We start from the raw sequence: 24429 nt of genomic DNA on the forward strand, positions 1-24429 counted from the left end.
ATTCTGTTTGCTTGGTTTCGCAAGCAACCCTGCTTCTCCCTGCGCCGCAGGGACTGAGCTGTCCCCGCTGTTAATGCCTGTCGCTGCTGAGTCCAGAGCATGTAACTCTCAAAACACAACTTAATTCTTCTCAAACACCAGTGCAGTCATTCCCTTATCAGGCCATAAATGTAGGCGATACAAAATCATTATAGCAAGAGCCAGGCTGCTTACAAGTAATACGGCTAACTTTTTAATGAATTTACTTACTTATTTTGCAATGACATGATGAGTGTTTAGGTAAAATTCTTCCCTTATCTTCAGATGCCCTCAGTTTCTCATTAGTTAAAAGCCCACTCATTAGGAAGAGCACATTCCCAGGACAAACACATCAGCTGTTGTAAATTGTTCCACCAAAGTTTTCTGCTGTTCACTGATTTTATAGAGGTAAGTGTCATGTTATTTACTCAATTAATAATCAGTAAAGACAAAGTTTTCACTTCTGCTTATAGACTACCAGTTAGGAAGGCTTTCTGTATTATTTTCTATAGCATGTCAATTCTGGACTATATTTTATTTCTTTTTTTTTCTGTCAAATAGCTATTTGGTGCTTTACAATCCAATGTGTAACAGCAATTTTAAATTAGAAAACTGATCTTGAAATGCTGTCTGTGAATAAAATTAATGTTTGAAAAACAAGAGTAATGCTTTGACTTTAAAAGTATTTCAGAATTTGATTAATCAATTTAATACTTAAATGCACTGGGCTGTGCATGCAACACCACACACCTAGAAAGCAGCTAATCATATGTTGGTCATGTATTTAATCCTATATGAAAAATAAAAAAAAATACTTCATTCATTAGAAGCAAAACATTCAGGGTAATTGTTTCAAGATGACTCACAGTAAGGCAGCCCATCACCTACAAACAGTGTATTTTAAAATAATCTCAAAAGGAGCCCAGAAGAGGATTGCAGTTAGTTGTTTGACAATGAGTTCTGTTTAGTAATGATTTGTGTTAATATATTGGGCTGGGTATTTGTAGAGCTAGAGATACTTTTAATTCATTTATTTGAGACAATGTAGACCCCAGACAAGCTGTGTATTGGCATGCAAATAAAGTCTGAAGTTAATTTCACCTCAAATGCTTTACGCATATTTTCCAAATTGTCCTGAGTTTCTGTTCGGCAAAGTGTAGTATCTCCTTCTGTGTTATCCAAAGAATAGGAATTATTTATTGCAAGCAGAGATTTACAGTGGAAATACACAACCTTTTTAAGCATTTGCCAACATATTAGGGTTTTTTAGCTGACTAAAGGACAAATTTTTCCTCTTACAAGATTATAAATGCTTAATAACTCCATTAATTCAACTGGAATATTTCCAGATTTACACCCCTCAATTAATTTCAATTGAATTTTCTTGAATTACACCATCTGAAAACAGAATTTATCTTTGTGAGAGCTAAAGTTAATTTAGCTTACACCATTTTCTCAAGAATAAGCCAAGGCCTGATTGTAGGAATTCTCTGTGTTATCAATTTGACTTAATTTTCTCTTTTATAAGTGCCTCTAATAGCAATAAACCTTTCAGAAAATGAATATGTGAATTAAGCAGATGGTGTGAAAGAAGCTAAACTATTTTAAATGCTTTGCAACAACGTAAACTCATGTACTATTTATTGTACAGTATTACCCATTCATACATTCCTATAAGCTATTAAAATTACATGCCAGAGGTAGGATGTATTCTGTTAGTGCCAATTAATGTTCATGTATTAAAGTTAAAAGTATTCAGTAATAATTTAAAAGGAAAATCTATAAAACAGTGAGAACTTCTTTTCAGAATAGTGTTGGTAGGCACTTTTATTTTCACCCATCAAGGGCCAGAGCCAGAAGAACAGTGTAGTAAACACTGCTGAGGACATTAGTCTTAATTATTCACGGAATTAAGGCTTTAACACCTCTGACAATCAGTATGGCTCCTCAAGAAGGCAAAAAAATACAATTTTTTTTCTTCCCTTTATTCTTTGCATATGGGGAAGAAATAAATATTAAAATGGCATATAAAAGGTTATACTTTTAACATAGACTTTACAACTTTAAATATTGAGAATATTTTTTTCTAAAATATGTTTGTCTCCAGTTCATAGTGCAATAGAAGCAGATAGAATGGAATTGAAAATAACAATACATCAAGCTTTTTCATAAAAAAAGTTAGATCAGTGCTTCATATATTAGATGCACTCTAAATTGATTTATTAGATACGTAAAATGGTATAATACTCTAGATTTTAAGAGTTTCATCCACTCAAAAAATACTTCTTTTACTCAATCCTTCAGCAATTGAAAAATTGTTTGTGGCACATATATATATTTAATCTGCCTCTATTGCACGAACAGATTTGAACCATATTACTTTATCTTTCCGTGGTATTCAAAGTGTCATCAATAATCTGCAGTGATTTAAAATGACAGGACGGTCTTTTAACTGAAACAGTACTGGGAACCATGACCTGTATCTTAATTTTCCCTCTGTCACTGATTTGCTAGTAAATCACTGAAAAATTTCAGTATCCCCATAGGGAACATTTTTGTCTCCAGCAGGAAGTTCAGAATTAACATTTGGGAAACAGTTTGAGGTGCCTGTGTTAGAGGCAGTGGGGCAGTGAGGGGGAGAAGAGCCAGGAGGGAAGGGGATCCCTGGCCATCCATCGCCGCAGTCTCCATGCTTGTGTGTGAGCAGGGAGCAAGAACGAGTTGACCCCAGCACACCCATTGGTGATTGAGCGGGCTGTACCCAGCCTTGAACGGCCAGATCCAAAAAAAAAAAAAAAGAGGATGCAGGCTCCAAAATTGGGATGTGAAAGCATTTGGGACAATTTACAGAGTCGCTGCAGTACCGGAGCATCGGACCAGTAGACGTTTGGGGTGCCTAAACTGCACACGTGGAAGGGGAAAGGTCAAATATTTAACCAGTGGTGCTTTGGTGGCAACACACAGATGCAGGTGTCTTTATCTGTGCCTGTGAGATCTGGAAGCAACCAGAGCCCAAGCCTTAACTGCATGGACAAAAGAGCACTTTTGATGGCAAAGCCTAGCAGAATGAATGCAGCTGGCTGCGAGGTTTGGCGCTGGGACCGGGCAGCTGGGATAGCCCGATCTTTCCGCCCTTCACCAACCTGCGCCATCATTTCTCGCTTTTAAACACAACTAAAATCTCTGTCAAGCTGGAAATGAAAAGTCAAACTGGAAATGAAACGTTACAAGTCTCCTGGCTTTACAGAGGTTTATACCAGGGTGAAAGCAGTTTAAGGAATGATTTTAACTTCTATGAAACCAGTCGTACCGCCAAGGGTGGGGTGAAACGCCATCACCATTTATTGTGCTGAGTTGCCCTCAGTCTAGTTGGTACTAATGCGATGACAGCATAAGAAACAATGCGTGTAAAGATTTAAGAGTCTGGCCTCTAACGACTATCTGACAAAGACCTTACAGGTAGACTAGGATAAACCAGGAACATGAAGTACTAGAATGGTTATTTTTAATAGAAGAGAAGAATTATGGGTTCCGTGGGAAGAATATCTTTTCAATAGCAATTCTTTTCTCTTTCATTCCCATGCTTCCTTGTAGTCTTTTCTCTCAATCTGAGGCATGCCACGAGCTGCACATAACAGAAACAATAAAGCTAAACAGGAAATGCCTAAGCAGATCACTGGTCCAAATATGACTTTCTGTAAAACTGTGATACACACCCAAGAATGTCCTCTGGCATGTTCCATTTGCTTTAAAATGAATAATCCACAGTTTACAAAAATGTCAGCAGTGATAGCATAGGCCTGAATCCCCATTTCCTTGCTCTTCGAATTTCTTTTCACATATTTTACACAAAAATGCAACTTTCGCATTGCACCTTGCAACCTGGTATCTCTGTTCACCTATTGGAAGTCAACTGTAATATGAATTGCAAAGCAAAAAGTCAATCGTGTGTTCGTTTTTGTACTTTTATTGATCTGTAAGGAAGACTGCTAACATTTTAGTGTTATTCTTCGTCTGTTCACTTTTTAACTTGGAATCTAGTCTGAGAAATATAGCTAGGAGAATTAGGAAGACGTGAGTGAGTCCAGAGACTGAAAACTGGTCATGGCGAGGATACAGTGAATACTTAATCTCTCTCTAATGCAGTTTTACACTTTTGGACCATAGAAGGATTCAGGATAGATAGGCAGTCTGTGTCCATCTTACCAACTTATCTAATGCAAGCCATTTTCAACAAACCCAGGAAAAGCAAGACTTTTTACATAATTTTGAAACAGAAGAATAATAGCAGAGAGGGAGCAAGACAGAGACAGGATGGACAGATTTGGTCTTTCCCTTATTTCCTAAAAAGACAGAGAAATATACATACATGTGTAGATAAACACATGTTATCTTGTAAATGCATATTGTGTGCATATAAAGCACACCTCATAGAGAATAATGTATCAATGCACAAGATTTTTCAAGTTATTTGCAAGGTACTTTTACATGGGATTGTATAGTGGAAAAAATGTTTAAATGCAGTTGAAATGTCTGTATTTCTTAGCCACAATAATAATTTCTACCCCAAATGTGGTCAGCCTATGTTCAAAAAAGGACATTTCTTTTAGCTGCCAATTTTGCACATTCCTCAGTGGAATGCAAACAATCCAGTTTCCTGGATCCATTAATTTCCTTTTTAAGTGCCATCATATTTAATTCATTTTCCAAGCAAAATGCTTCCCTACAGATATGAGTTAAAATGAATGTGTGTCTACAGTGAAAGAAAGTACAGTGCTACACTAAGCAGTTGCAAGACAGGAGTCAATAGTGCATATGACAGGCTGAAAGCAAGCTTGGTAAAGTGTTGTCAATCTAGTTTAGGCCACAAAGCATGACTGTTCTGTTGGACAAAATCACCTTTCTTCTATGATATGACTGTACCTCTTTCCTATTCTGGATGTTAAATTATGTTAATCAGCTACTGGTTAATGAGGGAATCTGAAGTGGCTGTTACTGCAGGAACTCCAGATTATTTTTTTTTTCAAAGTGTGTTTCTGAATTCTGAAATAATTATGGAGTTCAGTGAAAGATGTGCAGCCTAACTCATACTTCACAGGTAAAACCACACATCTGTGAGTTCTTACTTTCCTTCTGCACATGACATTGCATACATTTCAACAGTCTTGAAGCTGAGAGTGTAGTTTTCCCTCCCCTGTCTGAACTGAAGGAGTGAGATAAGCCCAACTTAGTCATAGGATGCAGGCTTCCAGGTGTTACAATTGTAATGTGATTTAGTTTTTAAAATCATCTTTATGATATTTCAGAAAGATTGAAATGTCAGCTAAACCATCTTTTAAAATCCTACTTGAAATTAGGTCTAAATCTACATACTCTCTCTGCTTCACTGCAACTTCTGCTTAAAATCTCTTTCCCCTTATGTCATACTTTGCCATTATAGCTCTGGAGAAATTACACCGATTTCTTCAAAATGAGTACAAAAATGACATAGATATCCTGTAAGTTTCTCATCTGACAGGTAAAGAATGATAATGAAATGAAGTCTCCAGAACACCAACTGTTAATCAAAGTATACAATGAAACATTTTTAAGTTTTATTAAATGCTTATTTGATTGAAGAATGATTCTTCTTACCTTGTTGCCCATTGACATTAAACTGCATAGGTAGTCAAAACACTTAAAATGTCCTACTCCTGCAAGATAAATCTGAACAGTGAATATGTCCATACAATTGAGCTGTTCATCCAGAAGAGATTATAAACCTTGGGCGTCAAGAACAATTAAAGTCAGCCGAAGTTGAAAACATAGAATGGTATTATAGCTAAATGTATGGATTGCACTTCCTAGAAAAGTCAGCATACAGATGAGTATAAAATGAGAGGATGCATTTGCTGGCTATTATGAAGTTGCTAATTTTATGCTGTTTATTTTGGAATCAAAGTGTGCAACTAAGATGTCTAGTTCAGCTATTATCAACTATTTGGAAATGGCAATATAGTGGAATTCTGACCAATAAACATGATTCAAATAAGGGCTGGACTAAGTTAACAGCATTTGCTTGGGAAAAGCAAATGTTTTCTTGTTTCTTTTTACAAAAATAATGAAAGGAATATGCAGAAGTGAACTCGCTTTTTCTGTTCAAGAAATGGTGAATTTCACTACACTTATTAAAGGATATATTGAAATCCAGCCATAACCTGCTTCATCCTATACAGCATAACAAAAACTGATGCAAATAGAAAATTACATGTTATTTTGTGCAGTGAGACCATGATCCAGAGTTTCCTGAGTACAATACAAAATATCTCATGAACTTCAATGGATTTGTGATCAGACCCCACTTCTTTCACTTATGAAGAATTCATTTTTGTTTTTAGAATATAGAGCAGAAACACTGAGAACAGATTCTGCTCTGAAAACACTGTAGTGCCTCAGAAAGCTATGTGCATCTTTGGGAAGTTAAATTAACCATGATAATATGTCATTGAATCAGAAAAATGGGAGAATTTGAATCAAGATTCATAATGAGCTTCAAGGAGGAATTGTTAGTGTCTGTGCTCATTAAAAAACAGGGATTGAAGCAGTCCAATTAGTGCCCATGCATGAGACTAAAAAGGCCATAGTGCAAAGATACAGCATTGGAAATTGTAATAAAGGATGTTTTGTTCTTGTTTAGAGGTTCTTTCGTGCATTTGTGAAGCAACAGATAATTTATTTTCCCCTCTTTCAGAACTATAGACTTACCTGTTTCTTTGAAAACTTGTTTCACTTGGCTTCAGAGGGCTTTTTAAAGCAAAAGTAAGCATCTGTAATTAAATTCCCACGTGGAAATAACATCAGAATTAATTGCAGATTAATGCAACTGGATTGGAACATTTTCAGAGCACAATTTTTTGGAATTGCCTCCCCTTTAAGGAATTGTGTATCTGGGAATGTCTCCTGTATGTAATAGAAAGTAGCAGGAAAAGTGAGATGCTTTGCAATGAGATGCTTTAGCCATCTAAAAGGTAGGCATGTTATCTAGGCACTTATCACCTCCTTTCCTAGGTTAAGGGAGATAGCTGGGTGACTAATTCCATATAGCTTTAAATAAGGAATTTATAGTAGCTTTGGGAGGCATCCAGTATTCACTGGAGGACCCTGAATGACTGTCCTTGACCAGACCGCTAACTTCTAAACAGCTTGAACAGGATTAGACAGATTCCTGCCCTTTTTTTGTGGGTTTCAGCTTGCAGATGCAGACATCTGCATGTCTACAGTTGAGCAAGGTCTCCAGGCTTCTTCACAACTTCAATGAAGATTTGGTCAATCCAGTCAAAAGACCATTGAGAATTATTCAACATGTCCTGAGATAAACATTTTCACCTTGTCACTTGTGGTGTTTTGTACATGGTCCTGAGCGACTGGCTGTAGGTGATCCTGCTTGAGCAGGGGGTTGGAACAGATGATCTCCAGAGGTCCCTGCCAACCTCAGCCATTCTGTGATTCTGTGATTTAAAACCTTGTCAGGGACAGTGACAAGAATTGGCCAGGAACTAAAAATATAACTTAAAATTACCCTGCACTACTATTTCCTGGCCTATCTCTGTTATGAGGTATTATCTGCAATGTTGTAATGCCTAGGGCTGTCAGATGTAGACAAGAACTGTACTGTATTAGTCATTAATACCTGACAAAATGATCTAATTATATGTACATCATAACACAAAGCTGAACAATATCAGTATTTGGATTGTGGGAATAAGCAGCTAGGATCTTTTCCCAGATCTTTTCTTACACAGAAATTCACTAAAGGTCTTTTATTTCTCTCCTGGTGCTCTTCCCATTTCATCTGAGCTATCACTTTTTGAGAAAAATCTTTGTTTATATTATGGGCTTGTTCTCATGTACTGCAAAGCAATCCAGTCCAAATCATGAAAAAGTACTTACAAATGTACTAAGTCAGTTTGCTGCATCAAAGAAGGAGTGCAAAGTACTGTGATGCATTCATCAGTTTGTATAAAACAGGAAGGGAAAGGCTTTTTTTTTTTGGCTTCTTTTTTTTCCCCAGCCTATGACATTACATAGATGATTATGCAAGACTCTGCAGGAAAACAGAGAAGAAGATGCCAGTTGCAAGCATAATACTTCCTTCCAGCAGATCAGTGGAGTGAAAATAACCTGGCATCCTCTTCCAACAGGCACACTTGTACTTAGTACCAGCTTGATGGCCTGTAGCAATGGCCCATTTCACTCAAGGATGTTACCCTTAATAGGATCTAAAGGACTGTGAGCAAAGTTTTAAAACTTGGGTGCTAAATCTATATTTAGGCATGCAAAGCAAGCTGCCAGAGAGTGGGTGAGGAAACAACAGGAGCAAAAATCTCTAGCTTGCTAATGAGGGCTTGCTCCTGGGGAGTCCTGCGTTGTGGTTTCTTGCAGTCCTGCTCTTCACTCACTGCCCCTAGCCGTTGCTGAAAGCAAATTGCCTTCTTCCACCTCTTGGGAACGTGCTCCTGTACCAGACCACTGGTGGGGGGGGGTGACTCAATGCTTTTCTGGAAGTGGGGACAGAAAAACAAGAGACTGGAGATAGAGGAGAAAAGGGCTGTTCTGTAGGAGATAAAAAGACAAAATAGAGTCTTAAGAGAAAGGCAGAAGATCAGGGGAGCAGTGGCAGGTAGGAAAAGAAACATCAAACCCAGAAGACGGAAGAATGGCAAGGAAGGACAAATGACAGGGGGAGAAATCCTGGATTATATCACTTATGAGAGCCAACAAATTTTCAAAGAGTGGAAAAGTTTTTTCTTTAATAAGTGTGCTGGCAGGTTTGGATAGGGGTACCTGCAGCCTTCCTGTAGATTTGGCATCCCATTACAGATTAAAAGGTAATATCCAAGGAGTACTACAAAATCTAGTATTTAGAGTGGTGTGTTGACTATACTGGTCTGGAAAGCAAGAAACCTAGGGATCCCAGCTGTGAGCTAATGGATAGGTAGCTGTGAAGATCTCTCCTTGTCTAGGAAAGGAGTTAAGTGATTAACTGATGTTACCTGAGTGAGAAAATACCACGGACAAGTGAAGCTAGGCTAATTACAAAAGGATAACTTGTGTCTGACTTTACAGGCAAGGAAAGAAATCATTAAAAATGGATGTAAAATAGGGAAATATCCAGTTTCAGGACATTTCAAATTCACATGGCTAGTGCATGAATTGAACCTGCAATACAGACAATGATTGCAGTGCTTTAACCTGTGACTAAAATAAAGAAACTTGACAGGTGAATGATAGAAGATAACAACAGAAAGCATAAACCATGTCACACTATAGATGCAGTAATGTTCATAAGAGCAAACAATTTTTATGATCTCTGAATTGAAGCTGATATATCAGCTGGACCCCACCATGTAGTATTTGCTCTTCAGCACCGTTAATAGGTACTGTATTCCCCAGCAAAGAGACCTGAATAACAAAGCCAGGACAAAGTTGAGCTGTGCTTCTTGGGGAAGAGAGAGGAGCAGGGGCAGATTCTGGAGCGGCCGGCTGTGGGCAGTGGGGGAACGACTGCCCCACGGGGTGCAAAGTGGGGGTGTGGGTGCCAGCAGCCCTGCAGCTCTGGCAGCTCCCAGAGTACTAGTAGTCCCCAAGCCAGCGTGACTGTCAGGGAAAACAGCAGACCCGGAAAGGAAAAATTAATGCTAACAAGCCCCTGCTTCTACAGACCAGGTCCCTTTTTCAAGGATACAGTGTGCTTTTCCAGCTAGTTCAGATCCACTTAAAATGATTTATTTTCTTTAACACATTGATATTTTATTTGCTTTCTGTATATTAAGTATCTTAAACCACTAAGTCATTAGTAGTATCACCCTGCTAGCCTGCAGATTGATTATCACTCTTGCATCTATTCATTTAGAAAATGAAAATTAAATTCAGGAGTAGATAACAATACACTTTTTTTCAGATATGCTGAAAATTGCAGCGTTTCTGAGTTCTCTTGCTTAATTTGTGTGAGGTAGAAGTGTCTGCCTTTTGTTTAAATTACCTTTCCTATTGTAACTATTAGCATATACAGATAATAAAGCAGGCCCTAGCCCCACTGTGATGATGTTCTAGGCAAGTCAGACGGACCATAGCAGAACTCGCTTGGAAGCTGAAATTTCAAATGAGCAGCACATTCTTTTTTATGCTGTTGTTTTTAGTTATTCTTTTATTAACTCATCTCTTGCAGACATCAGGGAGCAAATAAGTGTTAAAGGTCTGAATCAGCTGTGGGAGGTGTCTGGGTGAGAAGGAAAGCGAAAAAAAGCTAAGCATTAGAACATACTTCTGGACAGCAAAGTCTATCAAAAAGTCTTTCAAAGCATTTGAAGTTAGACTTAATTTTTACGAGATCTCAGTTTTGCACTGTCCTCTGTTTGCGCTGGGTGTAATGTTAACAAAAGCGAAGCAAACCAAAAGACATCCCTTTGTCATCCTACCTGGCTCCAGGGTGGCTACTGCCCTTCTAACATGTCTTCTCTCATTTTGTTTTCAAGGACACATCATAACAATTTCCCAGAAAAAAACATGCCATGGATGTTCAAATGGTCAAAGGGTTAACAGTGACGGTGCTGCTTACTATGGTTGATGCTCAGTTGCCGAAGCCGGCACGGGCCCCTCTGGTTCTGCACAAGCCTTTCGTGGTTGTTTGGAATGCACCGACCGAGCAGTGCAGGCTGCGGTACAAGGTGGACCTGGATCTCAGTGTTTTTGATATTGCATCCAACACCAATGAGACTTTGAGTGGATCCAATGTGACAATCTTCTATCACACTCATTTGGGATACTATCCCTACTACTCAGATAACGGAGATCCTGTCAATGGAGGGGTGCCCCAGAACGAAAGTCTTATCAAACACCTTAATAAGGCAAAGTCTGACATTGACTATTGCATACCCATGAAGAAATTTCAGGGACTTGCAGTCATTGACTGGGAAAACTGGAGGCCCCAGTGGGATAGGAACTGGGGCAATAAAAGCATTTATAGAAATAAATCTCTTGAGATGGTTAGGAGACGGCATCCTCAGTGGTCAGAGGACAAAATTAGGAAAGTGGCTAAAGAGGAATTCGAAAATGCTGGGAAGAGTTTTATGAACAATACCATCCTTCTGGCTGAGCATATGAGACCAAATGGTTTGTGGGGTTACTATCTTTACCCAGACTGCTACAATTATGATTACAAAGAACACCCCCAAACATACACGGGGAAGTGCCCAGCCATTGAGTCTTCCCGCAATGACCTCCTACTTTGGCTGTGGAAGGAAAGCACTGCTCTCTACCCTTCTATATACCTGGATTATATACTGAAGTCAAGTCCAAACGCACTAAGATTTGTTCACTATCGGGTTAAGGAGGCAATACGTGTTGCCTCAATTGCTAGAAAAGACTACGTTTTGCCTGTGTTTGTTTACTCCAGACCATTTTATGCCTATACTTTTCATGTTTTAACAGAGGTAAGCAGACAGACTTCTTTCGAAATTTAGAGATTAGAAACAGCCTCTTAGAAAAAAATACTTTCTAAAAGTTTTCCTTGTATAAAAGCACTTATGCATTTGTTTTTCATATTTAAGGCAGCCCCTCTAAAAGGAAGTACTGTAGTCACAGTACAAAACTCTACACCTTTCAAGAGTTAATATTGCAGTGCTTTCGTTTACTTCTGTAGGATAACATTGTATATTTTTAATGAGGGTAATTTAGAAAGAAAGCACAAAGAAATCATTTCCTTAAGGAAGTAATTCATTCTGATATTTTAATTCTTCAGGACAGCTTGTGAAATGAACTTGACAAGTTTTTGTGAAGTTTAAAACTAATTAGTGTAATGGAAAGATAAACTTTCATGAGAAAGGAGCCTCAGGGCTTTTTTGTTTCCTTATCCGAATGTAAATTCAATCAGTATAGAAATAAACCAGTCAAGTAAACTAGTCTGGCCTGGAGTTCCTAAATCCTGCAGTGATGAGCATTGGCCATCTCGCTTTCCAGAGGTACAACACGTTCAAATATCTTCATGATCCAACATTTAGTGCTAACATTGTGGAGTCTTTTAATAAAGAAACCAAGTTTTTGAGTCATGCAATGTTCCTTCAACCAATGATCAAGTGCGATAAATATATAGTGGCCACAACATTAATGGTAAAAATATATGCTTACAAATCCCAGACTTTCTGGAGATGTAATGGCGATTGTGACTCTGACTTTGTTTATGCACATAACAGAGAGGCACAGATGGTTATTCGTTTCTCTAGTAGTCCCAAGTGCCGGAAGTTTTGCTTTGATTGCTATCAATTCCATGAGAGGGGAGGAAATCTGGGGCAGGGAACTTATGGAAACAACCCCTATACGGCTAAGGGTGTCTGGGAGTGCTCCTTCCCTTTGGTTTATGGAGAGCTGCATGAGAGCTGGCTTCTGCTGCTGCCAGAGGCAAGTTCTTGACTCAAACCAGAACAGCAAAAGGGAGAGAAGGGCAAGGGAAAAGGCAAGGGTCAGTCGAGGAAACCACAGGCTGCATGTGCCTTCAGCCTGGAGCTGGAGCTGGGGAGGTGCGGTGCAGCCCCGACAGCCTGAGAAGTGTTTCAGGCTGCCCCCAGGAAGCAAATGGTACATAGAAGCAATCATGAATTTGGTCTGCCTCATTTCAGCAACCAGCGACTCTCTGGAGCTGTTTTCTGTGTGATGTGGAAACTGCAGGCCCTAGCTGACTCAGAAATCGTGGGCAAATAGGCAAGGCTGGGTCCCACAGAAGGCAAGGAGCCACTGGGGTTGGTACAGGTAGGATTTTGCCCAGAACACCTTTACTGAAGAACTCAGGCTGTGAAACAGATAAGCATTCTTCAAATGCAGGCTGTAATAATACATTTTTTATAATATAAATTAGTCCCTTGATGGGTACAAAAATACCACAAATGTTACTGAAGGCTATAAAAATTAACATGCTGTTACCATGCACGAGTTCAAAATCTGTGGTAGTATAAAGTTACTGTTTTACCTTAAGCTATTTTCTGAATAGTACAGTGGTAATTTGGAGTGACGTTCCTCTTAAGTTATACTCTTTAACTCACTGGCCTGTTTTTCAATTGCATGTAGCCATTTACTCTTGGATGCTTTAAAGATCACTTTACAACTCTGCAGCCAGGGAAGATCCCTGCATAGCTAGAGAAGCATCTTTGGGTTATGCTCCACTACACATTTGCTAGTAGGACAGTACCCAGCTCTGCAGGCAGCCATGGGGACAGGGCTTGACGTGTCTCTAGACTACACACATCGTCTGTGCAAACAGCTTGGGGACTGCCAGGAACTTGCAGGGTTGCACTTAAGAAAACTAAATAGGAATGACCAGGAAAATAATGTTCTTGTTTTCCTTCATAGCCCTGAAGCCAGCAAGATATTTTAAAAATGGTTTTGTGTGCTCAGATTTTAGACTAGACTGGAGCTTCTCATTTGACCCATGACATGCCCCTAAGTGATGCTCACAGACCTACAAACAAGGTATGAAACCTCTGAGATCCAGCAACAATATGCATCAATGTGACAAGGAAAGGAGCCAGTGTAGTACAATGACATTCAGGCTAAATGGCCATAGAAAAAATGGGATATCAGGTTAATAGATACCTGAGCTCTGACAGGGACTGGGCCAGGAGAACCGCTGTCCTGCTCTATCAAGCTGTGCAAGAGCTGTGACATTCTGGTCCAACAGAAATAACTGCTGACACATTCAAGCCTTGTGTGTAAGCCCTTCTGTAAACAGTATGAAAAATACAGTAAGTATCACAGTGGAAGAAAATAGAAAGAATGGTTGTGAGTCAGAGTCACTGAGGGAGAGACACAGGTCTAGCAGACCTTCAGAAAGATGAAAGATCCAGGTCCCAAACAGATGCTGTAGCTATGTGTGCTGTACTTTTCATCCTGACTGCAGCTGGAATCAGGTGAGTTGTGCATAAGGTATCTGAGAAATTAATCCTGCTTTTTTCCTTGGAAACAATTTATAAATTCTGAATTGGCATCCCAATCATTATGAAAGGTTTCTGTATTTGCTAGAAATGCATATAAGCAGTTTGCCATCTGTAGGGTATTTAGAAACTATCTGCCTTGACAATTCACTACTAAGCATGTGGGAGAAGGAAGTTACACGGTAGCATCTGTGCTTCCTGACTAGATGGCTGAAGTCTTTAATAAAGCAGGATGACAACTAACAAATGAAGAATAACAGATAACAATTCTCTCGTTCACCTACAGATAGTCTTCTCTGATGACCAGGTGTGCGTGTGTACAGAGACCATTCCCTGCAACCATGCCAGGCTTGCAGTACCATTCCTGAACACAGAAAAAGCATGTCTGTAACTGACTGTTCAAAATTTAAAGGAGAGACTACAGATGTAGTTATTTTTCTTTCCTCAACTAGAACTGACTGTCCTGTTTCCTCTCAAGCTCCAAAACTGAAATGGCTTTGCTCACCTAAGTTTTTTAGTGTCCAATTCAGTGACTTGGCTGATCAAAATGTGGAGAAGCATTGATAGAAGCTAGAGCCTCTCCCTCCCTGCCAAATCAGCTGTTCACTTGGAGATAAACCAGCATAATCTTGAGGTCCTTTGGTTGTTGCACACTGCCCCCAAAAGCTTGAACGAGGATGACCGTCAGAAGGGAAGAGTTTTTGTTGACCTGTTTATCACTTGGAGAAATACCAGACACCTATGTGGCAGCTGACCCGTAAAGTTGCCTCTTCAGGACAGCCCTCTAACATGGAAAGATGAGGGTCTCATACAAGGAGTAAAATAGGATTCCCCACCTAGACAAATGCCAAGATGCTCATATTTAAAATGATATCTATATTTTTCTAAACTTGCATATTTTCATATGAGGTACTTGTTACACTCACATGGCCAGTGAGCCTCCACTGATGCCAAGCTGTGTTGTGTGAGGAGCGGTGCTAGGTTCAGTCCCGAAACCAGGACTGCTGTGTCTGAGGCCGCTGGCAGAGCTCGTGTGCCTCACTCGGGGCTTAACAGAGGCACCTCCCTCTCTCTGCTCCCCATTTCCCGCTCTCAGCCATTTTGAGAAGCACGTTCCTTTTCTCAAAATACCCAAATGGGGGCTGAAACTTTTATTTTCTAACCCTGCCTGTGGCAGGGGAGGGGGTGGGGGGTGCCTCCCTCTCTGTGTGACCATCTGGTGGTCAGAGCACCCACCTCTGGCGCGGGAGCTCTTGGCTCAGTTCTCTTCCCAGCCTGCTCAGGATGAATCCTGAACCCTATGTTAAGCAACAGGAAAGAGTGAGGGAATCACCAGACCAAAAAGAACATGTGTATGAGAGAGCAAAAACAAAGAGAGGGTGCAATCTGCCGTTCATAGGTTTTCCAGGGAAGAGCCCTTATGTGCTGGTGGCTTTTGAAGGAGTGAACATGAGCCAGTCCTTCAGTAAATGACATAACTATGCCTAGAAATGATGGTCAGAAACCTTACTTCTCTCCTTGTGGGCAAGTTACCTAATTATTAAGCTGAATTCATCATAATCTGTAGTCAGGTTCCCATTTGTTTCTCTTGCTCTCCTTAGAACCTTCATTGAATTGGTGCAAAGTGAAATAGCATCAGAAAGAGAAATGGTACCCCTCTAAACATTGTCTGTAACCTCACGGTGAAAGTAACTCCCGCTGGAGGGTTAGCTGGAGATGATATATCTTTTAAGCATGGGGGAAGAGAGAAAAATTCAGGCCATGACTTTCTAATTTTCTTTCCTCCTGAGGAGGACTCTTAGCACTTGACATTTGTTTTAAAGAATACAAAAAGAGGAAATGTAAGGAGAGTGCTTAAATGAAGTCCCATACAATTTTTTTTGCAGTGAGCTGCTGTTTTCGCCAGCATCCAACACCTGTGCAGGTACTATAAGAGTCCTTTAAGCATCCCTAGGGGAGTATACCTTCCAACCAAATGCCAGATTTTGGCCTTAGCCTGAGAAAAATTCTGAGTTTCTCAGCATTAGCAAGGTGGTGATTCTAGGTGTGTGGGAAACTGGAAGTGTATGTGCCTCGGGAACTTCAGCTGTGAAATTATCAGTGCCATTGGACTTCACACACCCAGAAGGCTACGTGAACACTAAGGGTCGTGCTCTTGGTTTTGATTATTTTATATCCATATGAATTAGACATGAAGTGCTGAAATCCCTTTGTGGATCTGAATCTAAATGATTTCTAAAAGTAACAAAAGAAAGATGTAGAATATGAGGGAATAAAAACTGGATTTAATGATTCCTGGCCAAGCACCCTAACTCCTAGAGCATATTACTTACAAAATCTTTATTTCGAGGTTTGCTCAGGTCTTAGTTCATCCAGCAATGCTAAATATCTATTGATTATTTATCTTGGCTGTCTGAAAAGGTTTCATTAATTTGTTAATGAGATCTGGACTGTGTTAGAGTTAAATCACTCAACCATCATGTGGCTACTGTAGAATCGCAGACCAGTCTTTGTATCTGGGTAATCTTCATAAAATGCTTTGCAAATGAGGAGAGTCTGGGAACCCTCATTACGAAGAGGTCAGGCTGTATTTCACATTCTCTTAACATTTGATATTTTGATCTTTAATTCACACACTTCTTTTTTTTTTTTTTTACTGATAAATTAATTCCCATAGGAAAAAAAACCCAACCATTTCCCACATGAAAGTAACACCTGTAGCCAACACCACTACCCTTTTATAAAACTAGCACCCGACTATACACTTTTAAGAGTAATGACATTCTCTAAAAGACTGCTCAGATGATTAGCAGCAACACGAACTTCAGGCAAGACCAATTATACTTTATGTGACTCTGAACCCTACACTAAGGGTTCTGCAGGTTTTCCTGCACTGTTTTGTCCAAGCTGTAGTTAAGGGTCAAAGTCACTGCTCGCTCTGACTTCTCTGTAATTGTCTTCAACTCTTCAGCAGATTCTTCCTTTCCCAAGGCATTTATTTGACCCTTCTTTCATATCTCTTGGGCCATAAACATTTCAGGAATGGGGACTCCTTAACTATGCATTGGTAAATTAACAGGCCTACTTACAGAGTGAAATAAATTATTTAGTAGTAATTAACAATAGTAACATGGTTCTTCTACTCTATCATTTTGCATTTCTAAGGTGCCACCACCATACTGTGGTAATTTGGCAGGTCTTTTGGATTGTTTTCTCCTAAAAAGAGGTGAAAAGACTGTATCAAAAACCATCACTAACTTTTTAAAGGAATTTGCTATTTCTTCATCAAATCGAGAAATATTGTAATATCTGTCGTTAGAAACACTGATCAGGAATTACTTTCTAATCAATTATTGTAGATAGAACTTTTTTTAGATGTAATTGATCATGCCTTGAAATTTGGGGGTGGAAGAACATCCTTCCTCCATATTTTCTAAGATTTAATTGCATTTCTCTTGACACAATATTCACGGTCTCAGGGAGCGGCTTTAAGACACTTGCAAGGTATGTTGTTGGCAAGGCACCAGTGACTCCTGTTCTACACAGTCTGTGCTCTGGTAGAACTGTGTTACTGCTACTGCTACAACTCGACTGCAGCTCTAAGAGCGGACCTGGTTAAGTCAGTATGCAAATATGTGTGCTTTTTTCCCATTTGGCATTATGTAGCACTGGGAGAGGCTCATTTTTCAAAGATATGTTTCCTGGAATAATGGCATGCATGCTGGTAGTAGCAGCAGCTCTGTAACTGTATTGGCATGGCTAAAGCAGCACAAGTTAGACACTTCCCTAAAGCCTATCATCAACTGCAATTAGACACTAAAGGGTGATTCAATGATGTGTGATCATACCTACCATCGCTTGCCAAAAATGGTGCCTACGTAGGCATGGTAATCATTCAAAGACTGGTAGATAAAATAGATCATTCAATTCTTACTCTACCAGTTTGGTTGGAGGACCCCTTGTGAATAAACTATAATGATTTCATCATTTAGTAGTCACACTCATGAATGCAACCTATGCAAACCTTTGGAGATACACAGAAGAGCTTTCTAAACTAAACAGCAATTTTGTTATGAAGAATATACCACAGGACTGATGTCTCCTCTGGGGGGAAAAAAAGTGATGCCCATATCCTAGTGCTTTTTTACTTTTATTTTTATATCTTTGGTTTTCTGATGTCTGGTTTTGGCCTTCTTTTTCAGACGGATCTAGTCAATACCATTGGTGAAAGTGCGGCTTTGGGAGCAGCTGGAGTTGTTCTCTGGGGCAGCATGCAATACGCCAGCTCAAAGGTAGGTCGTATCCATTTATTAGTATTTAGGAACCACCTCAATACCTCTTCTCTGCCACCACACCATCCATAGCACCTATCTATCTTTATCAGTGTCATCAGCCAGTGACTGAGGACGATGGCTCAGTACTACTTTCAGGTCTTGTTAGTTCTATGCTTTTGCTAGGCTGAGAAGTCCCATTACTTCAGAGCACATTGCTTTGGGCAGGTCATTTGTAGCATCACGGAATAATGAGTCCAGGTTAGAAGAATGACATGTTTTGAAGCAGTAACATACAAATACAAGCACAGCTTGTTTTACAGTGTTCTACTTTGTACCTATGGCAGTTTGTACAGATCCACAGAGGAGTGGAGTCTGGAGGGGGGGTATTTTCTCTGCTCACTAGTGTCGAAATGACACCTGGAAACTAATGTTACCACAAGAAATGGCTTAGTTCCTCCTCCCAGGTTCTTCAGGCTTTCACAAATAATCCTTCTTGAAGTGACAGAGGAGGCTGCACTGGGGTTTCACGGGAAGCATGGCAGGCTAGCCCCGGCTCCTAAACCTGGGCTGGGCTTTGGTGCCCACTCAGCTTTTCATGCAGTCTGCTCTCCTCCTCCTGAAGTCTCTGGCAAAGCACCACTGACTGGGGCAGAGGAAGAGGGAAACCTGAACTGGAACTTTCTAGCCACAATTGCAGAAACTTCTGTGCTGGTTTCTGAAAATGATGTGGCTCCTTGGAAACTGAAGGAGTTGGAGAGACCAGGACCAAAGCGGTGACTCAATATGTGCTTTAAAACCTATTAGTCCCATGCACTGCTCCTTGTCAGCAGTTACCAGAAATCTTTACTTAAGGAACTAGTTAGTCTCAGCATATAAATGTTCTTTCTGTTTACTAGGACTCCTCCCTAGTCTAATACTGTATGTTTCTACCAAGCACACAAATAGACAATATAATAAAGGTCAATATTTTGCTAATCTTACCCCTGGAAGTAAGCTCACTTAATCCCAATAGATTACTCTAGTATGTAAATCCAACAAGATTTATCTCAACAGGTTACTTTAGCCAAGAATAGTTTTGTACTAGCATCTTCTTAGGTACAATAAATTTGGACATAATGCTAGCTACTGAGAAATGTGTCATGGGTGTCATGGTCTTTTATTATCTACAGGAGAGCTGCTCAACTGTGAAACGGTACATTGACGGGCCCTTAGGACATTACGTCATTAATGTGACCTCAGCAGCCAAACTCTGTAGCAAAGTCCTGTGCAAGAAGAATGGAAGATGTATCCGCAAAAACAGCGACTCTTCTGCTTACCTCCATTTGTCACCCACTAATTTTAAGATCCGAGCCCGTCACTCAGAGAGGGGCTCCAGGTTCCAGGTGACTGGTGAACCCAGCCTGGAGAGTATTGAAGCCATGAGGCAGAGATTCATGTGTCAGTGTTACCAGGGCTGGACAGGAATATTTTGTGAATTGCCTGACCAAAGGCTAATGGAGCACTGGGTTCATGTTGTGTTCAGTAGATCAAGAAAACAAAAGCTTTATGTCTTCCTCTTAGGAGCCATGCAGCTGCTTCTGCTTTGTACCACACACTAAAGTCTTCTGAGGCAGTGCAAAGAAATAAGAAATGGTGCCACTAAGAGTTTTGTTCCTTAGCAAGTTTTTATTGCGCAGGGAAAAGACATTGTTGATAAAATAGTTTTATTCTGTTTTCTTCATCTCCTACACCTGGAATTGCTTCAGACATTAAACATTTTGAAAGCAGCCCCCTCTTTTTTACCATCTCCTTTACTTTTAACTCATGTTTTACTCACACGTTCAACAAATAAAGCTTCTGCTGTGACAGCAGAAGCTTTACCTGAGTAAAAAAGTTGAATAAACTTGTACAAGGATTCATCCATGTAGCAGCTTAAAAAAGGACACAGAGCCTCTTTGTTTCAGGGCTGGATGGTTTAACATACGGTGATGAGGAAAGTCTTCATTGGGACCAGGGATCGCAAACTGTTCACTGCAGCTCCTGCTGAAGTCAAATGACATTTTATGTGAGCAGTAGCACTATGCCCAGAGCCACATCCACTGCAACTCACTGTTCCTACTGCTTCTGCATGGACAATGTGAAGAGTACAGAGTTATAAATTAGTGCACACTTTAAAAAAAAATGTGTATTTCAGTATTTCAAGGCCTAATTTGATTCATATTACTTCTAGAGGTATCAGTATTTCCAGTGGTAGTTTTGTGCCATCAATTCCAAAGGTACTGTTTGACTGAAAATCTCTGCAATCACCAGTTGTTGGGTCAAATGTTCATTTTCCCACCATACCACCCACCCAGCAGAATGTATATGTGCTTAGGTGAGGGGCTCCTGAGCTTTGAGAGCAGCACTGGCAGCTGGCACCCCGCAGTGCTCCCGCTCGGGCAGGCGATGGGAGAGCACTTCTCCTCCTTGCTGCTTGGCATCACTGCTGCCCCTGGGGCCGCTGCGGGTCTTTGCTTTCTGCTCTGCTAACTACATGCGTCTGGTAACTCTGCTCTCCTACAGCTCTTGCGCAGTCACCCGACCAAGCTGGCTGGTCAGCGACTGGGAAACTGGAACAGGCTGACAGATCCCACTGCCGGTATGTGACTCCCTCATGCAGGGAAGTAGAAGATGAAGAACTCTACTCCCTGGCAATGTTTTGGCTTGCAACCTTCAGCTTCAGATGGGGACCTCTTTGGAGGTGGTATAGCTTAATGAACTACAGATTACTGGTTAATTTAGCATCCATAACGTGCCATTCTGTCAGGCTATGGTCTGTCCATTTGCAGTTTTTCATTGGTCCATGTTCTTGTGTGAACAAACATATTTCATCAAAGACCCATCTGTCTTCCACCTAACCTTTCAATGTAACGAACAATGAATGACTTCACTGAATTGAAGACAAACCCAAAAAATTCCCTACATCCTTCTGACTTAGGGAAGATACTAAAATAATTTTCTTTTGAGGCTTTTGTATGATGCATTGACCTGAGTACCATTCCAGAGCATGGACACAGAAATTAATAAGAAACCCACTTGTGGGTCTAAGACTTTTTTTTTTACCCTGACTAGTGTCTGTATTGATCATTTGTGGCCGGACTTCATTGATTACATTACACAGTACCCTATTCCTGTAGCAGTTTGGTTAAAATTAGCAAGGCTATGAGGAGAGGATACTTAACTGAGTAAGGAAGTCTGAATATGGCCCTTGCCAGGCCCCCTTTTTGATACTGTCCTAAATGATTTTAAACATTAACATGTTTCTATGCATTACAATCTGCTGGGGTGTCCTATGTTCTCTGTAATCTCCTGTTGTCTCTAAACATTTCTTCATGATAACCCCACAAAAAAACCTTCCTTTGGTTTGCTAGGACCAGATTCACAGCTGGTGTGAACTGTGATGCTCAGATTCACTCGAGCCAAAGACCCAGCTCACAACAGACCTGCAGTGGATACATTTAGGCTGCAATGATCCCTTTAAACCTAGGCACTGAAATGGGACTGATTTCAGTTAAATAGAGACTTAGTGCTAGCTATAGTGAGCCACTCTGTAATGACATGTGCTGAGAAGCTACAGGAGAGCTTTGCCACTGACCTTTTCCTTTGTAGCGTGTAATGGCAATGGATGACAGCAAAAGTGAAGGTAAAAAACTTTATTATTTTGGTGTGGGAGAGAAAGGATTAAAATTAAAGTTTAGAAAAACTGACAGTTGTTAACAACTATGCCTTTAGACTGAAGCTAGTGTGTTTACCTTTTCAAATATTTTTTATTGATTATATACATTCTGCTTTAGCTCCTGTATCCAGTTCAGTTTGCTAAACTTCAAGGGGAAATTACAAATACTTTAGCGTATTGAGAGAACAGAAACTATTATTAGCCCAGTTTTGCTAAATACCTGTCACCAGTGTAGGTCTATATCTAAACTGGATGCTCCTGCTTTGTGTAATGCTGTCCTGTGTTCTGAAACCAGAGGTGATGTGAAAATGCTGTAATCCTCATGCACTGCGTCAGTGAAATGTGTTTTTAAAATGTTGTGTATTGCTTCGTAAAGTGTTTCCATTATTTCTGTAGGCTTATAAGAATAAATTGTGTTGTGACTTATATACACAATTTATTTGGATAGCATAAATTCAATTAAACTGACATAAGATCTTCATCAGCTAAAGTTTTGGTACTTTGTGGGAAGTTTATACAAACTATACAAATGCTGTGGGTGAACTGGCAATATTCCTGATACAGTCTGTGATGTATATTCTCTGTTAGGGTACACTGGCAGAGCCCTATTAAAGTCCGTAGGGCTCTGTCAGCTTAGGTCATGTGTAAATTTGCCCAATGGCTCTTCTTTAGTCTAGGTTACCACTTTACGCAGAAGAGTATATGTGTGTCTGTGGCAGTGCATCTGCCTGGAAACAAAGGTTTTTGAATTTGGCTCATATATTTCTGTGAAGAACTGCAAGCCCAGTTCTGCATCCTCATGACCAGGTTGTCTTAGGTAGAAGACCAAAATCAGAATTTGGTCTGGGCTTCTTAATAATCATGGAAGGAACCAAGTATCTAAGCGAATGTAATTTTACAGACTTCTTTCTATTTCAGCTAGTTACAGCCCTCTCTTTTGTAAATAAAATAAGATTTACCATTAGGCAATGTCCCTGGAAGTTCTTTGAAACTACAGCTGCCAGTGGTGGGGTTGGAGGCAGCTGTGCTGCTGACTGAGGGCAGGCAGAGGTTGCACAGATGCGTGTAAGGGCTCCCACGTCTTGCGTGCTCCCTTGTGGGAGCACTAACTACACCAGCCAGTACCAGAGTCAGGATGCATGTGATCCCCTCAGCTCCACAGGTGCCTGTACCCTAGGTCACCTGTCAGGATAGGCTCACAATGTGGCACTGCATCAGTGCCTTGTGCCAGGGTGGGTGTAGGATGGCATCATGCAAGGCTGGCCGGAGCCTGATGCTCGGCAGGACCACAGAGCACGCACCGCCCCGCAGGGCCAGCTGGCCAGCTGCCGCAAAAGCAAAAGAGGCCAGAGGCTCCTCTGCTCCCTTCCCTTCTTTTGTGGGTGCTTTGTGCTCACAGGGGGACTCAGCACACCTCCAGTGGAGGGCTTACTGACATCCTGGTGTCTTTTTTCTTTCTCTTCCCTGTGAAGAAATGTGAAATACAGTCAAAACCTTGCTAACGAGCATTTTTTACTTTCTGTTGCCATTAAATTAATACTAGTCTTCAAAATAAGTGATGAACTAACTGATTCACTTAATCCAAGTCTGAATACTGAAATCAAATTGAAGTGAATAGGCTTTCTTGCAAAGCCCAGCTACCCAGAAGGTAAAGGAAAATGCATCTTTTTTTTTTTTTGCTACTTCATTGATTCTCCCAGGCAGGTTGTATGGTCTACTTTTTGGAGAGACATGATCTAATTTCTGTCTGTGGTAGAATTATTTGGAGGAGGGAGAGTTTGAAGCAGCAGAGAACTGTGCTATAATGTTTATGATGATGTCCTTAGCTAGGACCAGCTCTTAAAGCATAGTTGATGCTGGAAAGTGGGCATTGGTTTCTGGAGATAACAGAAACAAGGATTTGCTGTGTTTCATCTGAACCACCTCTGCTTCAAGGTGATAATGGACTCAGACCCCATATTTTTATTCTTCCCAAATGCTGAGCTGTAGAGTCCTCTAATCCTCTGCTTCTTGGCAGAGGATAAACAATACCAACAGAAGCACAACTGACAGGCTTCCAGCTTTTCTCAAATTTGCTGGTTTAGCATTTCAAAACTTTGAAATTTGGGGAAATGTTGTGCTCATTTCCTTTTTTTCTCTCGCCACTGCTGGGTGTTGCACTTAATAAAATGTTGTATGTTCTGAGCCACTCATAAATGTATGGAAAGGCTGGGACTCATTTTGTTCCACTTGAGTCTGACAGGGTAGATGTGTGGGGCTGTGGTCCCAGTTTGACCAGCTTTAGGTGCCACCGGCACCTTCTTCCCATTCCCAACCTTTCCTCTCGCTCCCATCCCTGTATTGTGGTGTGCTGTCCCCTGCTTGTGCTGGCACGGCTGCCTGGGTGCCCTTGTGCTGGTCTGGATTGGGAAACCACCCAGGTCAAAAGTTCCCTTGTTTAAAAAAGCGGGCCTCCCCTGATGCTTTTTTCTAAAGCGAGATT

General features: G+C 40.5%; 1 protein-coding gene across 1 annotated transcript; it reads left to right on the plus strand.

The window, feature by feature from the left end:
- Window positions 1–14: 14 nt before the first annotated feature.
- On the plus strand, window positions 15–22436 carry LOC128143491 (hyaluronidase-1-like). Its single transcript, XM_052790755.1, has 4 exons — window positions 15–426; window positions 10533–11489; window positions 18182–18271; window positions 19423–22436. Exons 2-4 carry the CDS (start codon window positions 10569–10571, stop codon window positions 19849–19851), a joined length of 1440 nt encoding a protein of 479 aa, XP_052646715.1. The 5' UTR covers window positions 15–426; window positions 10533–10568; the 3' UTR covers window positions 19852–22436.
- Window positions 22437–24429: the final 1993 nt, after the last annotated feature.

The sequence above is a fragment of the Harpia harpyja genome, chromosome 6, assembly GCF_026419915.1.
Source record: "Harpia harpyja isolate bHarHar1 chromosome 6, bHarHar1 primary haplotype, whole genome shotgun sequence".
Lineage (NCBI taxonomy): Eukaryota > Metazoa > Chordata > Aves > Accipitriformes > Accipitridae > Harpia > Harpia harpyja.

Coding starts and splice junctions, on each gene's coding strand:
- LOC128143491 (XM_052790755.1), top strand. CDS start 10,569: ATGGATGTTCAAATGGTCAAAGGGTTAACAGTGACGGTGCTGCTTACT. Junction 11,490..18,181: donor CTTTTCATGTTTTAACAGAG/GTAAGCAGACAG, acceptor CTTCTTTTTCAG/ACGGATCTAGTCAATACCAT. Junction 18,272..19,422: donor TGCAATACGCCAGCTCAAAG/GTAGGTCGTATC, acceptor TATTATCTACAG/GAGAGCTGCTCAACTGTGAA.